At 31.3% G+C, this 19,317-nt stretch overlaps 2 protein-coding genes across 7 annotated transcripts; one reads left to right on the plus strand and one right to left on the minus strand.

Moving 5' to 3' along the window:
* The first annotated feature begins 1,441 nt into the window (after window positions 1–1,441).
* SmydA-1 (SET and MYND domain containing, arthropod-specific, member 1) lies at window positions 1,442–6,307 on the plus strand. Of its 2 annotated transcripts, none has more exons than XM_015509574.2 (6): window positions 1,442–1,666; window positions 2,838–3,104; window positions 3,947–4,518; window positions 5,332–5,705; window positions 5,813–5,919; window positions 5,999–6,307. In XM_015509574.2, the coding sequence occupies exons 1-6, from the start codon at window positions 1,646–1,648 to the stop codon at window positions 6,155–6,157; spliced, it is 1,500 nt and encodes a 499-aa protein (XP_015365060.1). In that variant the 5' UTR covers window positions 1,442–1,645; the 3' UTR covers window positions 6,158–6,307. The 2 variants fall into 2 exon arrangements, with proteins under 2 accessions (XP_015365060.1, XP_089078147.1); XM_089222021.1 differs by lacking the exon at window positions 1,442–1,666 and adding an exon at window positions 1,713–1,826.
* On the minus strand, window positions 6,296–12,142 carry LOC107162605 (uncharacterized). Of its 5 annotated transcripts, none has more exons than XM_015509578.2 (8): window positions 12,064–12,098; window positions 9,709–9,852; window positions 8,950–9,083; window positions 8,590–8,814; window positions 7,592–7,740; window positions 7,428–7,515; window positions 6,568–6,642; window positions 6,296–6,450 (listed from the first exon to the last, which is right to left on the minus strand). In XM_015509578.2, the coding sequence occupies exons 3-8, from the start codon at window positions 9,073–9,075 to the stop codon at window positions 6,337–6,339; spliced, it is 777 nt and encodes a 258-aa protein (XP_015365064.2). In that variant the 5' UTR covers window positions 9,076–9,083; window positions 9,709–9,852; window positions 12,064–12,098; the 3' UTR covers window positions 6,296–6,336. The 5 variants fall into 5 exon arrangements, with proteins under 5 accessions (XP_015365064.2, XP_015365062.2, XP_015365063.2 ...); XM_015509576.2 differs by having other exon boundaries at window positions 8,950–9,103; XM_015509577.2 differs by lacking the exon at window positions 9,709–9,852 and having other exon boundaries at window positions 12,064–12,142.
* Window positions 12,143–19,317: the final 7,175 nt, after the last annotated feature.

Genomic DNA, 19,317 nt, shown 5'->3' on the forward strand with positions numbered 1-19,317 from the left:
TTATTTCTAGTTACTTCATAGGTATCTATATATGGTTATACTGTTATATGTATACTTATATATGTATAACAATATAAGTATATAACATCATGAGTTGCAATCAATTGAAAAAAAATAGTTTTCAAAATAGATAATAATATTGCAAAATACTAGCATAACAACATAATAATACCATAGACCTTATTCTAGTAGTATTATAGTATAGGGTCTATGAATAATACTCCGAATTATTTAGATAATAATAGATAGATATAGGTTATTAGATAAAATATATATTAATAAAAAAAAAATTCGGCTATCTCCCAATATGCGGTCTACCAAAATGGACGTGGTCTACCGTAATAATATTAAAGTAATAAAGTACAATATAAGTATAATTTAAAGTATAAAAAAAAATTTATTTATTTAGGATTCACAAAATGATCTACCATAATAATATTAAAAGTATAAAAAAATTTTATTAATTAAGGATCTACAAAATTATCTACCGTAATAATATAAAAGTATTTTAAAGTATAAAAAAAAAATTTATTTATTAAGGATCCACAAACCATAATTTCATATCTCTAAGGAAAGCATCAAAAATATTATCTGTTTTATTTAATCCTCGCCACCAATACTCGGTTTAAGTACCTATCTAAGAGGTCTTCATTAGTACCATACATTTTTTTAACGATTTTGAGTCTAAGAGGCCTCCAAAGATAATAAATATAAATGATGCGGGATTCCCAGCTATATAGGTAGAAGGTAGAACACATAACATTGATAGACCGCATACTATACTCATATTTATAGTTACGTAGCACACAAAACGGAGGTAGACCGCATATTAGGAGATAGCCAAAAATTCAAATAGGTAGGTAATACATTTTTTTAAATATTTTATTAGAAGTTATTAAGTGCTACTTGTCAAATTCTAAATGTATTTTTAAGTTATTACGTTTCAAATTAATGAGGTTTACAACAAAAAAAATTTGATATTTTAAAAAATCGTAAAAACTAATCTATCTGACTTAGAAAACGTTTTTACAATCAAAAATTTCCAAAAAACCCTGTTTTCAATTTGGATATTTTTGGTAATAAATAATGTTATATTTTACATTTTTACGTGTAACGCATGAGTCAATAAATCGTATTTAAAAATATATTAATAAGAACAAAAGCTATTTCATTTGTCCCGTCTTCTAGCATGTACATATATTATCCTTTATCCATTTCATATTTACCAATAATATTATGCAAGATATAAACATTAATTGGCTTTTGAAAGTTGACAATTTGTTTCGCCCTCCTGAAAATATTACAGTTGTCTATAATCGTTTTTCAATGGAAAAGATTCTGGCATCGTGCCTGCCTGTAACCGTATAGTGTGTATAACCGGTATGTAAGCTGTAGAATAACCCAACTGCCCGTTTAGTAAAGTCGACGCGATGATGTGCACGTTATCATAATGCGTTCAGCGGTGTGATCCAATTTTTTTGTCAGATCGAACCTATTTTTAAACCCACGATATTGTACACGTTCTCCCGCCGCCATTTATTCGTGTAACGGCGTACCATATTCTCTATTAATAAGTACGTATCGGCGCGATACGCCCCGCGCCATCACACTTCCCAGTACAACGCGACGAGCTGCACCGACCATCATGGTTACACAATTGATCAAGGTAAGAGAACGAGCGATTCATGATAAATTATTATATATTTTTTTTTTAAACGTGGTTTATACCTACGTCACCAATATATGACACCACGCCGAATAAGAAACGCCTGATTAATTGTAGAGCAATATTTTTTATAAGTGAATTGTAGTTTGTGAAATATCAAGTAAGTACCTATTACTTATGTTGTGACACTCAAAGATTCACGGAAATCCATAAAAGCTCTCGAAAGATGTGAGCCCCTAATTTTATTTAATTTTAATTTTTTTATCTCCAACACTGTTATGCACTTATACCTAGTTGATGTGAGGGCGTGTATGGGGAAAATACCATCTCGTAATCACAGATTTCGAATTGCAGTCATGCGCAAATGCGCAATCACATTTGTACGGAGTGATTTTTTGGTCGTTAATTCGAATTTTATATCTTTAAATTCTCTAGTTTAATGATCCTATAGTTTTTCCATAAATCTTTGCTTAAAATTCGCATGATATTGTTTATAAAATGGCGTTATATTCAAAGCGAAATACAAACCAGTATCTAGTTTCCAATTCTTAGTCGTGAAGGATGACAGATTTTACTTGGTAGGACTGGTAGATATTAGTGGGTATTAAATTTTGTATCACAACTGTTTTTTTAGTGCTTTTTGTCATATTATTCAAAATACCATCAAGAGAGTATTTTAGAGATTATACTGAAATAAAACGATCCAACTCTAATATTAAGTTAAAATACTTGCGTTTTTTGTTTTATTTTTTTTTACAAAAACATGGAAGTTCGTCGTACGTCATGAATATAGTTATCTAAGTTAAACATAATCATAAATCTCATCGAAACTAAACTTTTAGTTTTTAATGATACCTTGTGTCAAGATGACTATCAAGTTCAAAATTACTCAATGTAAATCCCAAATAAACTGAATCCATAAATAATAAACAACAAGTTAATAGTATTTTTCTGATAATTAAATCGTTTTTAGTTTGTACTTTTTAAATATACATGTTATTATTTGACAAGGAACCTCAATCTACTATTTACAACAAATAACCTCTATGCGTTATCACCTTGTTCGATAAGACGTTCCAAAAATCAGGATTCGGATAAGCCCGAGTGCAGTTAAAATAAAAAAAAAACCGTTTTTATGTCTCCCGATTGACATTGTTGCGCGGTCTTTCAGGTGGCGGAGGACCCGGCGGTCGGCAGGTACGTGGCCGCTAATGTGGACTTGGCCGCGTGGCAAGTGGCGCTCGTCGAACGGCCGCTGATCCGGGGCCCGTCGCAGATCACCCGGCCGGTGTGTCTGGGATGCCTGAAATTGATCACTGCGGACTCAGCGACGAGGTGCGAACGGTGCGGTTGGCCGATGTGCGCGGATAGCAAATGTTCGGACGACGAATGGCACAGGGCCGAATGCGATTGGACCGTGACGCGGAGGAAGCAGAAGGTGAGTGCGGGAGTTCGTGATGGAGACACACCGTTTTTTGACCGACGAAATCCAGTGAAACGGAAATGTACAGTTTTGTAAATAGAGAAAAATTCTTCAACAGCGTTTTACGATTTTATACGTACCATGTCATAGTATAGGTATATACCTGCATGGCTACATAATACGATGGATATGATCTGTTTAATTTTTTAGATTAAAAAAAAAATTGTGTTTAGTTTCCTACTTTGAAATTACAAGTATATAATACATATTATATTGTTAATGAAAAGCCCGAAAATTAATTATTACCTGATCATAAATATAATAAATTTTTTTTTAAATATTATTCCTTGCACTTCCTGGTGTAATAAATATAAAAATAATAATTTTCTAACAACTGTAAACTGTAAGTACCTATAATACCTATATAATAGTACCTATATATTCTATAATAATTGTATTACATTCACTATCATTGCAGTTAAATCGACTAATATTGATTTTAATAAATAATTAAAATACGTTGATATATATAAATATTATATTATATATACATGTTCGAATAAAGCCGGTATATTTAAATAAAAGTTAAAACTATATTCAAATATGATATTTATATCGTAGGATACGAAATCAACTAAAATTAAATACAATTACTTATTATTTTGCGATACGTATACCAATCTTAAGATTTTGACGTCCTCATGAAATGTACAGCCCAGGTCCGATGCCACCCGCATCCCCCTAAATACCTACGCCCTTGTCTATAATACAAATGTTAACATACATAGATGATGACTATATTTCGTATACGGATAAAGTTATGAGGATTATTATTGCACCCCGTCCCACTGTAATAGGTAGAGATCAAAGACTTCGCGAACCCGCATCCCAGCTATCAGTCGATCACAGTGATCAGGTGCCTGTACCAGAAGCACACCAACCCGGACGTCTGGGCCAAGTTAACCAAGTTGGAGTCGCACTGCGTCGGTCGCCGTGGTGGATCCAAGTACGAAGCGGACCGCATATGGATTGCGGACCACTTGCGCAGGTTTTTCAACCTGGACCCGACAGAATGGACGGTCGACGAGATACTCCGAGTGTGCGGGATCGTGCAGGTCAACGGACACGAAGTACCGCTCACCGATCCACCTCACGTGGCCATCTACGACGTTGGATCGATGCTGGAGCACAGCTGCGTGCCTAACTGCTCCAAGACGTTCACGAGCGACGGGCACCTGTTAATCAGGACCGCAGCCACGGCTATCGCCACCGGTGGACACTTGTCCATCTCGTACACAGACGTACTGTGGGGCACCGCGCAGCGACTAGCTCATCTGGCCGACACGAAATTTTTCGTCTGCAAGTGTCCTAGGTGCTCCGACCCCACTGAACTCGGAACGTACTTTAGCGGAGTCAAGTGTGCCACTGAGTGAGTTAATTTCTTTATAGTGCCTACCCAACTTACTGCAATAATAATTACGTTCGGTTAATAATACCTATAAAATACGAAAAGGCTACAAATTGATTTTGATTATGCGAGAACGAGTGTCGAGTGGTTTTTGACTCTATGTAGACAACAAACATAATATATAAAAGACGGATTTTATAAATAGGTTCTGATATTGTCATATTAATTGCTTTGAAATATTATTTATTTATTCCAGGTCATTGAGCGACAATGTTATGAATGTTTTTACCTCATCCAACGAATACCAATTTCCAACCAATGACACCATATATATTTAAAAATAAAAATATCAACTATTACAATTTCCGTGTATAATCTATAACCAATGGCAACTATTTACTAACAAAAAAAAAATCCAATTTTCATTATAAATTCCAAGACCCCTGTTTGACTACTTCTTTAAAATTCGATTATCTAAAGCATCAGAGGAGTTTTGTAGTTTTTAAGATGTAAATATTATGAATTATAATGAATGAATGAATGATTAAAAAGAATGATTAGTATTTGGCTTTTGTATACTTACTTTTGTAGTTAGATGGATAGATTTATAATTTATTGTGAAAAAGTGCTATATAACTAAAAATAATAAATGTTTCAAAAAAATAATTACGATAAACGATGATGTGTAAAAAACTAAAAACTATTTAAATACGGTAATTAATTATTATATTATCGATAATATTGTTTATATAATATCACGTATGTACTAGTATGAAATATAACTTGTGCACCAATCAAAAATATTATTTATGTTACACGCGTTCGCCTTTTCAGAGACTGTATGGGATACGCGTTGCCGAACGTCCATCCGTCTACCGACGACCCTTTCGACGTCGCATGGACGTGCAACTTTTGTTCCACGGTCGCCGACCCAAACCGGATCGAACTCTCGCTGTCCCACGTGGGCAAAGATATGGCAGCAATGAACCGCCGCGACCCAAAACACTGTCGCATGTTCCTTGACCATTATGTGTCGGCCGGTGAATTGCACCCCAACCACTATTACTTCACCGAAGTCCGCCTTAACTTGGCGCAACTGTACGGGCAGCTGGAGGGACAGCCGCTGGACACGCTGTCCTCGGAACAGCTGAACCACAAGCGAGAGTTGTGCCTGAAAGTCTTAAAAGTTGCGGACGTGTTGTTCCCCGGTGAGTCTTGAAAACTTTTTCGCGTACCTATAGTTATAGTTTAAATATCATGTCGTTTTCGTATACAAGAGTTGTATTTGTTTATTTATCTCTTTTGTCTTTGGTAGCCGAATGCCGAATAAGAGGCGCCTTGATGTTCGAATTGCACGCCGTAATGGCAGAAGACGCTAGGAGATCGCAGCACGACACCAATACCGTGATGGAGGCTCTGTTGGTGAGTTTTCTCGCGAGTGGTTTATGCAGTGAATTGTTACACAGACGGATAATGTCATAATCTATTGTTTTTCGATCAGAGATCCAAGTTTTATCTAGAACAAGCCGAAAACTTGTTGAAATACGAACCGAAAGAATTGCCCGAAGGTCAAATGGCCGCCCAGTGCAAACAGAACGTCATAGATTTGGATTTGTTGTTAAAAAAATTACACGAATCGATTGGCAGTGCACCGATGTAATGATTATTTGCCTTCATGTCAAGAGTTTACCTGACCATCGAGACGGTATGCCTAATATTATTGTAAATTCATTTACATATACCTACATTTTATATTGTTATAAAGTTATATCTGATGCAAATAATAAAATAAACTATATAATATTAAATATTTATACGTATAATAATTAAAAACCCATGTTACAGTTTATTATTCTTATCAGCCACGTCTTCACTCAAATATTGTTGAGCGATATCGTCGTGGGCCACGACGTTCGGTGCGTTTACCATAATATTTTCTTTCCTCAATAGCACCTGAAAATCCGAATACATTATAGGTAATTGTAGCTACACGCGGTCGTGTTCTATATATGAAGCTTATTTACTTAACATGTTCTAGTACAATATGTATTTGTTTCGTTTTACACTCACCTTTGAATGGTGTGGACCTCGAATCCAAATGTTTTTCTCGTAAGTCAGTCTGGTCAAATTGACAGCGTCCAGTGTCTAAAATTCCACGTCATAACGATACTTTGATAATTATAAATAAATGATAAATCGAGTCAGGTGCGTATCCAGAAGAGGTGTTACAGGTGTAATAATACCCCTTCCCCACATTGACCGTTTTATGATATAATGTCTTATAAAGGTATAAAGATTCATCATATTATAGACCGTAATGTACACAATATATTTACCATAACGAAATATATATAGCCAGGCGTGGACTGTCTGGGATGCTACAGCATCTTTTGCTTTAAAATAGGTTTAATCTAAAATTTAATCTTATTCGTTTTTAATCTAATGTTGTAAAATTTTGTTTGAATGTTTGCTGTAACTTGGCACCTATTTATGTTTTTTTTTTTTTTTTTTTTTTTTGAGTATTTTTGATATTCGATTAAAACAAAACAAAATATTTTAATATTTTATGAATAATTTACTTATTTTAAATCTGCCTTAAACATTTTTTTTATTTGCCATTTAAATTTTGTAGCATTCCGTGCCATTATTTGGCAGTCCACACTTGTATACAGTGTATATTATTTAAAAATGTTATCACACTCTTGACTCATCAGTTCTGGTAATAACTGTGGTTTTGTGATAACAAATAAAACTACACATAAGTTATTAATTTGATATGTATGATTTTAACTTAGAATAACACTCCCTCTCACCTCTTTTGAAATTCCAAGGTACGCGCCTGAAAAATGTATAACCTAACCTAACCGTGTACGCATAAATGCATATGTAATAAATTATAGTAACTCATAATATAATATAAATATACTGACGTCATCCGCAGACTTCGACACCGCGTCTGTAAAAGACTCTTCGTTTTCGTCGTTTTCATTTTGTTCAAGTTTCATTAGTTGCATATATCTGAATCATTCTATCACTGATCAGTGAGTTAATTGTTATATAATTATAACAAACGGCCATCGCCCAGCCAACTCACCTCGATGTCTGTGTGGAGGTTCTCTCGTCCACGAAGTCCGTCGGAGGATTTTCCAGTTCCCAGTGTCGGCTGCAGGACGAACACCGGCACTCTTTGATCAGCTGTACACGTTTTGTGTGATTCGACCCATCGTTGCACTTAAGTTTTACCTACAGCAATAGATCATAATTATATAGATAAATAAGAGTAATTCTGCAGTTTACCCATTCCCGAGGGTATATCATTTACAATGCATTAACACTGCAGGTACCATGCAGAACTTATTGTGGACTTTGCTCCCCTTTCCCTCATGACAAAGCTTTTTTTAATAGGTAGGTTTTTAATTATATTATGAAAATTTTAAATGTTATTCTATAAAATAGATCATGTGTGACTGTGACATAGGCAAAACTATTGCTAAAATGCTTTGAAATTTTTGATTTTTGTTCAAAAAATGGTTCATCAATAATTGTACCTTTGTCATATACAACGTTTAGCCCTCTAGTTTGTAGTATAGACAATGCTCAAATCATAGTATATGATTTTGTCATTAATTAAAAGTTATATATACAAATATATTATGCACAATGGTAATTAATAATTGCTAATTATTAATGAAAATTGTTTAGCACCTCTCCGGATAGGTCTGTATATATAGTTGCACCCGTAATAATCAATAAGTACATAATTATTTAGTATACATTATACATACGATTCGTAATCCTTCAAATGTAAAGCACTCATTATTTTCAAAACTATTAAGTTATAGAAAATCTTTTTGAAGCCTTAACGCTTAACCAAGCAATTATGATGTTTTTATTGGAAAAATACAATTTTTAATTTTGTTTTTCAAAAGCAGAATATTTTTTTGAGTATTTCGATGTCTACTAAATATTGAATAACTGCCTAACGTAAAGTTAATCAAGAGGAATAATTTTGAAAAATATATAGGAACAGGGAGTATGTACTGCCTAATGCCTCAGTGCCCGTAAGGTAATTATATTTCCCCTCATGCTCACAGGAATCCATAGTGTGTTTACGGGTTGGCAGGAGTCACAGTACGAATTGACTTCATCGCCGTTGTTGCCCGGAACCGTTCTCGGTATGGAATAACTGAAACATGCGCCCAGGCAAACGAGGTTGTCAATCTCCACGGGATCGCAATCGACATCGGATATGACTTGTTTAATTGGCGTGCTCGTACACCATGAATGCTTGTCCGGGTATAAAACTATATTGTGCACCTGTACATTGTAGATTGTAATTCAATAATTATTACATCATTCACGCGCCGAGCACAAGCGTACTATTATTTATTATTATACACATTTCACATCAAGATCAATGCATGTACTGCGAGGTGTAGGTACCCTACGTACCTTGTGTCGCCTGAGCGTATAATTGTTCGACCCGAATGCAGACGCTCGTACGCCGAATACCAACACAGATGTGTACACCAAATAATTCATAACGGTCTTTTTGACATTTAAAGAGCTCGGAACCATCTGAAAAACTATTTGTCCTTAAATTCACCTGATAAATAAAAACAAAAAAAATTGACATAAATTGTTAAATCAACCGGTCGGGTCGTATAATTAATGAGATTCGTATACCGCACTACCGTGTGCATGCGTACTACTGCAGAATTCCGATCACATTAGGGATATTTATATAGGTGATATCATTAATATATACTACATCAAACGGAAATTGAAAGAGTATAATATATAGACATATGTCGCATCCACATAGTGAAAGCACTCAAATCATGAAATGGGTGTCCATTATATAATGAATTTTCGTCAAAATTCACAATTTGGACGAATTTCACTGTCTGAATATTCAGTTCATGAAATGAGTGATTTCACTATGCAAATGCGACATAAATACAGCCAAACCTCCCCTAACGGTAACTCATAAATAGCGAACACTTCCGAATAATGGACAACATTTAGAGGTTTCACTGTGCTATTATAAATTGTGAGATCTGATGCACGTGAAACACTTAATTGTCATACCAATAATATACTGCTTAATATATATATATATATGTGGTAGATGTAAACATATATACATAATATATAAATATTATCTTTATTATTATTATTATTATTAGTTTATTACTAACTGCTGTTTACCAATTATAAGTACTATTTAGTATTCGCTATACGCAGTCCTCAGCTGCTTGAAAGCACGTGAAAGTTTCGATATAATGTTCCATTGTGCCACCATTATACAGTTCAATTTATTTTTTTGTTGTTCAAATGTATAGGCTTTGACTTCTAGAGCATTAGCAAACGTTCAAATTATTATATTATTAAATCATATATATATATATACATATACAACCCAACATCTAGTAACAACATACAAAATGATATGTATAACGAACACAATACAGTCTCGTTTGTATAGTGTCATTCAACCATAAAGTATTTGTGCCTCGGAAGACCGCTGCAGTTCTGTATCATTCACGTAATATTTTGGCAGGTAGCCACTTGGAAAACGGCAACTTCGGGTTGAGGACGTTGAGGTAGGAATGGTAGGATTTAATATTAATTACTAGAACGGGGGGCTCAGTGAATGAATCGAATCGAATCTCGTTACTAGTATATATATATTATATATATATGTGGAGTAAAAGTAAACATCATACAGCCGTGGCTCGCGGAATCGATCCAAACGATTTGTGATATGTGTTTGGAGATCGGCGTCAAATATCAAATATATTGTGAGGAAAATTATAATTATGATGTCTGTACAAACGGAAATTTGCTTTTATTTTACATATAATAATTATTTCATGAATTAATGAAAATATAATATACTATCCGGTTATAGGTACCGGGGATCATCGACCTGGAGTAAATCTACTTTTGGCAACCGTCCCAAGTCTTTTCTCGAGAAATCGTTCCATTCATGACGATTGCAACTAATTACGACTGGAGGAAAGGTGACGGACACGGTATAAGCTCCCCCGGCACTGTTTACCGTCATAAGCACAGTCCAATAACCGGTTTGCTTACTGATTAGCATACACGATTTTAATCTTACCAATGATTAATCGTTACTTCTGGGCATATTTATTTAAACTGTGTTATTTCAACGAAAACGTTGTGCACATAATACTATAATATATCCGCTCCTAGCTAAATCGAAGGAACTTGAGGTGATAATGATCTAAAATTGCAACTAAAAATCTTTGTTTTGGCGAGTAGTCTAGACGAAAACATTGGACGATAATATTTTTTCTTGTGTTACACAATCATTTATATTCTTACGAAAGTCCAATGGATTTAAGCTGGTTAAACAAGCTTAATGTTAAATTATAATAATATTTGTACAGTTAAATAGTGAAAAAAGTTTTTTGGTAACCTAGTACACGTCTGCAGATCTTCCAGCGACGAGTCTAATAAAAATCTGGAATCAGTGGGAGAATGGATAATCAAAACATACAAATAATATTATATGTAGTTTGAACATTTTTAAATAAATATAACTATTTTATCTATAGCTCCAGTTCATTGTCAAATAATCATTTATGTAAATAAATAATTAAATTATGTAGGTAATAAACATTATGTGTGTGGTACTGTGGTTAGTCTCTGGGCTCTTGAGGGTCTTAATCCCTTACTCCCCCTTTGTTCTGTCATATTGACATCTACATAATCGATATTAAATTCAAATTAATAAAATAATAACCCAGTTTCAATTAAAGAAAAATCAAAAATTAAATAACAAGTAAGATATCTATATTTTAACTAATAATTAAATAACTAACAGACAACAGTTATTACAAATTTGAATTATCATCAAAATGGTTCTTACAAAAACATTTAGTATTTCCAAATTATTATAAAATGTATATGAATAGGTTTTTAAAATATTTCACGACTTCGCATCATGCTATATTATTACATAAATAAATGATTTTATTAAATGTCGTACCTCAAATTGACAAAATACAAATTCTAAAAATATTATCCAAGTATATTTAATTAAATTAATATTTTTTAAAGTATTTATAATTTCGTCTATCCAAGTATATGAGCTCATAACAATTATATAAAAAGTATACAAAAATTTATAAATTCAAATAATAAACCATAGAAATAATTTGTTTTTGTTGTATAAATAACATTTCTACCATTTTTTTTCTTCCTATTTTATAGATATTAGATACACAAATTCCGTTTTTTTCGTATAGGTATATTTACCTACCTATATAAAAATATGTATATTTGTTATGAATTAAAAACAAATTTAAAAAATGATTTTAATTGAGAGCAAATTTGGATTTTAATAAATTATTAGTTCATCAAATAATTAGGTAATTAAAATAATTTGAATAAATAAATATTTAAAAAAATACTTATAATTTATTATTTATTATTTTAATCCAAATAAATTTTATCTTTAAATATAATTAAAACCACATTTAATACTTAATAAATTTAAATTGTATAACATGAATTAATATTGCATATACTTACAGGAAGCACAAATATTCCGAGAACTATATACACCAGCTCAATTGCGTTCACATACTGGCTGAATCATTATCATTTCCTTGTCTACATGTAAAAAAAAACTCCCATAGCTGAATGGTGGGGGTATATGACTACTAAACATGTTGCTAACCGAGTGACCTGCTGCTAATTTCATTACCAATTTAATATTCATTATTTTACTATATAAATACATATATTATTATACATTTATACATAATATACATATATATGGTGTATTTGGAGGATTTAATAATTTAAATAAAAATCTATATAAATGAGCAATTATCGTCAAATCCTTCAGACCCATATTCCCTATATAGTGACATAGTGTACCATGAATTATGATGATCTGATGCATTGAAATGTAAAATTATCATTTATTATAATATTATGTTGTATATTATATTATTCTTTATATACACGTATGATACTATGATGTACCTATATGCATCTGTCATCTAGATCCAAAACTCACCAGTAAAAAGAAATATTTGAGATTTGACTGACGTTCTAGTAAAGTTGGGATACTCAGCTGGTACCTAGTAGCTATAACTGTACTATAACAATAAAATACCATCTCATATTATAATATGAAGTCGCGTCAGTGCTCTAGTGGAACAACCTACAAATTTACAATATTTTAGTGAACAACAATAACCGCATACTATGCAGTTTAATACATCAACTTTAAAATAATTAATAATTTAATAACTATATATGTAAAATAGAGTTACAGTATCTATATAGAATACAGACATCAGACTGCATGAGGATATTCAAAGATGCAAAAAAATGTTCATGTGCATGCAAATCATAATAATTCAATTTGTTTCAACTCGTACTCCGCTACTCTTCGCGTGATTTTCAATATATCACTCTTATGTATAGGGTTACTCAGGTGATAGTGTACCTACTACAGTTCAATATTATTACTAACCAATCATTTAATAAACGTCGTGTACGTTGCTGGTTGCTAGGTGTTCCCATTGATTTTTTTGAGAGTATACTATATCATCAAATATAAACATTTAATACAATAAAAATATGTTTCTTATGGTTTTTAAGAGTAAAGCCGGTAAAGAGCGTGTCAATAATATGGAAAAAATTTTAAGCCAAATTTTTTATAATACATCCTCTTTATATTATTACGTATATTTTGTCAATCTTTACAAATATTGTATAATAATGGTATAATATCGATCACGATTGAGAGCATACGCAGTATATTCATAATAATATTGAAAAAAATCTTAAGAGTATACGGCGTATATGTAGTATATACGTTTACCCTATAAGAAAATCCTAGTATATATTGTGTGTAATTGTGTTAGTCTGTATATGAACGTAGGTCATAAGTTTCTAGGACCTGTAATATATAACTCAGAAAACATTATTTGGATCGATTCAACAACTACAAGGTTCTCAAGACCGGTTCGTGTAGTATAGGAATAATTAACCAATTGCTCCTTAACTGGACAGAATTTGATACAAATATCGACAGCCCTCACTTAGTTTAATCAAACGAGGTAGGAGTGTCTGCATATTATCGTAAAAGTTAATAGTTTTGCGGTCATTAAAAATGTATTTGGCCACGAGTAAAAAAAAAAAAGCGCCGTTTTATGATACTTCAATGATGCATCTACGATTTAAATCTGCGCACACTTGTGGGTGCCGATGAGTGTCGAGAAATGTCTATACTATATATATAATATATAGATCAATCGACTCGGCACATTTGCATCCAACGAGACTTTCAGAATCAGTGCAGCCGCATAAATATCATGACGTAGGTACCTAGTGTTTGCAAATTTCTTGAAATTTAAAATTGTTAAAACATTTCATGAAATATTTCAATATTATAATATATTTATTTTTTTTAAATAAGTTTTTATTTTTACGTATAATTGCAATAACTTACCTTCACAATTCTATAACATAATTATTTATTAGGGGAATCAATCATTAACTACTCATTAATGATGGTTTTCTTTGGTTAAGTTAATGATAAATAATCTTCATTAATATTTGTAACAGAAAAAATTTTAATGGTTTATAAGAAATGTTTCATACTTCAAACACTAGACGTAGGCAACGAAAATCTTCGACGTTCGTAATCATAAATGTTATGTGGTTTACTTGAGGCGCCGGCTGTTCGGTGCTAAGAGTTTCCCGAGGTTCTAATGTAAAAATATACTTAAATTGAATGCGTTTTTTGTATTGTATAGTTATGCAGAGACCGGGGCCTACATTATAGGCACCTAGTGAACCTCTGCTGCGGTGAATATGTTACCGTCAATGATGTAATTTAGCTATATTAACGTAAATGTCTAACCAATATCATAAATACTTAACATAAGTTGACGATATGTGGGAAAAAAATCGGAAAACTTGGGAAAAACTGAGACCTTTTTCGATGTGATTTTTCTATATAAATGGTTGTCATTGGATACGTAATATTACTTTTATCAAATAATATATATATGTACATCAATACGGAACAGTCGATGTTAAAATGATGCGTCATAGGTATCCTCAAAAAGATTTTCTAGTTGCCCTTAAAAATTATACTGCCAAATATTACAGAGTTCTATTTGCAGTATTTAATATAACGTTTAGACAACTTAACAGTCTCGGTATGGACTGATAATCTATTTCATATAGATGTTTTGATTAGAAATTAATAATTACTTGAAGTGAAATTAGATTTAACGCCTTAAAATGTTTTAAGTAGGCAGCCCTACGTTTCCGATGAGACAACTTAACAGTCTCGGTATGGACTGATAATCTATTTCATATAGATGTTTTGATTAGAAATTAATAATTACTTGAAGTGAAATTAGATTCAACGCCTTAAAATGTTTTAAGTAGGCAGCCCTACGTTTCCGATGAGTCAAAATGTTTTGTGCTTTTTAATCGAGCTGTTCCGTATTATTATCTGTAATATTCAAGCATTTGCATGTATTATAGGTACGATACATATAATAACATAATGGTAGAAAATGTCTAGAAATTGGTATGTTTTGCTGATCTATAAATGGTTGCCAAGGTTACGTACAATAATACAATTGATTGATACTTATGGATATCACAATTTTAACTTACAATAATATTATGATGTTTTTTCAATATATTTTTATCTCGCGCTGGCTTATCAAAAGTTCATGGACTTAAAAAATTTAATTTTTTCAATATTATATTATATTATTATAATAATAAGCAGAAATACGGTATATACATTTTTTTATAAGTACTGAAGTACATATATTTATTATTTATACATAAAAAAAACCACGCAAAATTAGGAGAGAACATTAGTATATAATATATAAGTGATAATCTGTTTTAAAAAAAAAATTTTTAGCAATAGCTTTGATTATAAAACCAAAATGAATTTTAAAAAAACATTCGCTCAAAACCACAACTTACTCATAAAAAAAACTAAGACATGCAGAAATTCATGGTATCGCTAAAAAACTAAATACATTTTTTTTTAATTAGCTTCTAGTGTAATTATATACTAAATAATTTATTCACTCCACTTATTCAATACAACACAAAGAGTTAAAGTTAATAACAGTTATAGCAGTCCTTTTTTAAATAATCCATAGTTTTCCATAGACCATAAGGCATAAAGTATAGTAATATAAATAAATACACCTAGAAAATATGATATTATTTTTAAAACTACGCGTAGTTATGTACCAATAATTATAATTGTCTTTAGAAAAATAAATTGGCTTGAAATCCTTAGCTGATGCTGGCTAATTGTTAAACGTACTGCAATATTTGAATTATTATTGTATAGGCAATTGTTATAATATTGATAATATTTCGTAAATACCTATTTGCGGACTACAATAAGATTTAAATAGTTAAATGCGTGAGGCAATGACTAATATTTCCCAACAATAAGAAGCCAAATGATTGGATTTTCTCCTTAAAATTTCCAATTAAATTATTATATAATAATAATATAATTAAAACTGTTTTGAATATACACGATTGTGGTTCTATAACGACGATAAACTTAAAATCAATAATTGTAATTTACAAATACTTAGTTTCGAATAAATATAACTTATTATTTTTATTGTTTGACGAACCTCTATAGTCTTTAACAATATACATCTGCCAATGGTGAGATTTTATGTTTGACAATATTATAATATTTTAAAAACGTTGAGAGTAAAACTCAGAAATATTTAATAATGAATCAACTTTTGTGACTTTAAGCTGATTAACGTCACACATACATGACTGCAATTTAAAATAATATGCATTCATCCGCTTAAGTGTACAATATTTGAAATAATTTTACCCTCACCCAATTTCATTACTGAATGTTTCTTCCATCAGAATTCTAACGTCTGTGATAAAGAAATTATCAACCCACAAGAATCACATATTTTTTATAAAGAAGTGTTAAATGAACATATGACAACAAATTACGTAGCAAATCGTGAAAAATCAGACGAGAGTCTCGAAAAGCCTAAAAGTAAATTTCTATTCAAATAATATTTATCATAAATTATTAATCAAATTTGTGTAAAAGTTATTTTTGTGGGCGAATGCGACTATAAAGTATCAATTTTTTTTTTTAAATACTATATATTAGGTAATTATTATACTATCATATTATAGTATTGTGGTAGTTAATTACATTTATATTTTGTATTACACGTTTTAGTGAAAGAGCATTTCAATAATGGAAAACTATTGGATGTTAATAATGTTTCTGACACTTCTAAAGAAGTACAGGTACGAAATTTGTTCCGTAAATTAATATAGATTTCTATTTAGATAAGTCGAATATTGTAAAATAAATATCGATGTTAGACTTATCCATACGGCTATACCTATTACCTACTATAACTATACAACACTTTGGGAACCGCCGATCCAAGTCAACCACTTCATATTGACAAGCTGAGCTTAATTTATTGTATAATATTATTATAAAATATAATAGTTAAACTTGCACTGGGTAGGTACCTGTAGGAAATAAGAACTTATAAATCTTAAACTATATACTCATGCAGACAAATTGTTTAATAAGTAAGATATTTGGAATGTACTTAATATGTTCGTTTCTATCATATTTGTCCATTGTTATTTAGATAATCGATAATTACGGCGGCGATGGACTAAAATTGGAAACGATCGAAAAGAAGTTCGAGGGATTAAAGGTTATTGTTTACTGTGCATGCGTTTGGCAGTCCGTGGATTTTATTAAGTTTTTTGAATAATGAATGTATTGTATTATATATATATTTAGATAGAAAACGAGTTAATTGCGGATAAAGCTCAGTTAATTAACAACGAATACAAGTTTAAAAATGATCAGATAACAATGGTCAAAGACCAAACTAACAAGTATACCTACCTATACGATATACGCCACCCGATTTATAGTTATTGAATAATTGTTTTTATTGTTTCTATCGTTTAATTATTAAATTATATTATATAATATAATATTATTACGTTATCGTTACCTTTACGTATTTATATAGAGTTCAAAACGAAATAGAAAAAATACACTATATGAAAATAAAAAATGAATTGGAAAATGTAATGTGCTTAAAAACCGTTGTTGACAAAATGGTGGCAATCCATAGCCACGTCGATCAGTTTGAAATGACAGTGAACGGTTTGGAGACCGCTGTCGAAGAGGCGTGTGAAAATAAAAAAATCATGACAGAAATAATGGAGGTGTCCGAGTACATGAAGAACCAATATTATTTTCAGATGGCTGAAAATCAACGGCACTTTGCAGAGCAGATCGGTAAAAACTTGGGTGAAATCGACCAGTTGAAGACGGACGCGGACATTAAAGCTATTGAACTCAATGAGCTAGAAAAACGATTCGCCGAACAACAACTTTGCGTTGGTTTGCATCAGGAATCGATGAAACGCGTCGAAAAGTACATTGCCGATATGGTAGGTATATACTATACCGTAAAAAATGCAGTATATTAATCTATATATGTATATATATATAATATACATTGATTAGTCATTTAAACATTAGAACACTGATACCGGCCATCGATAATCGGGTAATAATAATAATAATATAATGATGATGATGATGATGATGATTGGCACGCTTAACGCGTCTGTATATATGATTCATGTGTATGGATATACATTTGTTCGTAGGCATCATATAGATTCTAAATATATGAGGTACAATGGGCAAAAAGGATTTGTAATTAATTGCCTTAATCTGTGAATTCTACCATCACTGAATTGAAAACTAATCAGTTTTTTTTTCAATAACTATTGATTAATAAAAATAAATATTAATTGTAAGATGTATAAATTACACGCAATTACACGCGATTGCGCATTATGATAAATATATACACTTCGATTTATAGGTACAGTATATATAGGTACATATAATGTGTGATGTGTGAACGTATTGAAATATTAATGCATTTTATGTCCATTTACATTCGTACCATTAAATATTACGTTATGTCAAAAATGAACAGATATTATTAAAGCATAAAAATTACTATAATATTGCAGTTATCAATTATCGATTCGTATTTAAAACAATTGGAGAGCGAAAATAATCAATTAGCGATACCCAACGATAACCAAAAAGAAACTGTTTTGCTTTTAGCTGTGAGTAATATTTACGTAAAGTTATGTTGTTATGCATTATTATTTTTATCATCATGCCTATATCCTTATGGGCTATAGCAATATACATATACATATAATATATACCATGCTCGAGTCCTAGAAGTATCGATGCGCAATGTGAGAACATTAGTTTGGGATCTCAAAAATTGACGATTTTGAGTTATACTTGCTTACTTATTGTGAAAATATCATTCTTGTCTATGCTGTCGTACTGAAAATATTGAATGCGTTCAATTATTTAACACGAAATAACATTAATTAAAGAAATTCACAAATTCAATTCTTGCATTAATGTATTATTTTGAGTTATTACTTATTATACTGTGATGTGCAATCGTATGCATAAGTGCGTATCTATATCATATTAAAATAACGCAATTATATAACATAATACAGGAAATTTCATTAAATAATTATAAATATACCATAATAACAATAATGTATTATTTTAACAACAATGTTGTAATGTGAAGGCATTTTTTACTTAACCTAGTTCATACTTTTTATTAAATAATTTAAGTATTATTACATGGACTTTGTTTGAAATAATAAATAAATAATGGCGATGGCGTTTGAATT

The sequence above is a fragment of the Diuraphis noxia genome, unplaced genomic scaffold (genome assembly GCF_037042655.1).
Source record: "Diuraphis noxia isolate RWA-SAM2 unplaced genomic scaffold, SU_Dnox_SAM2 contig0003, whole genome shotgun sequence".
NCBI lineage: Eukaryota > Metazoa > Arthropoda > Insecta > Hemiptera > Aphididae > Diuraphis > Diuraphis noxia.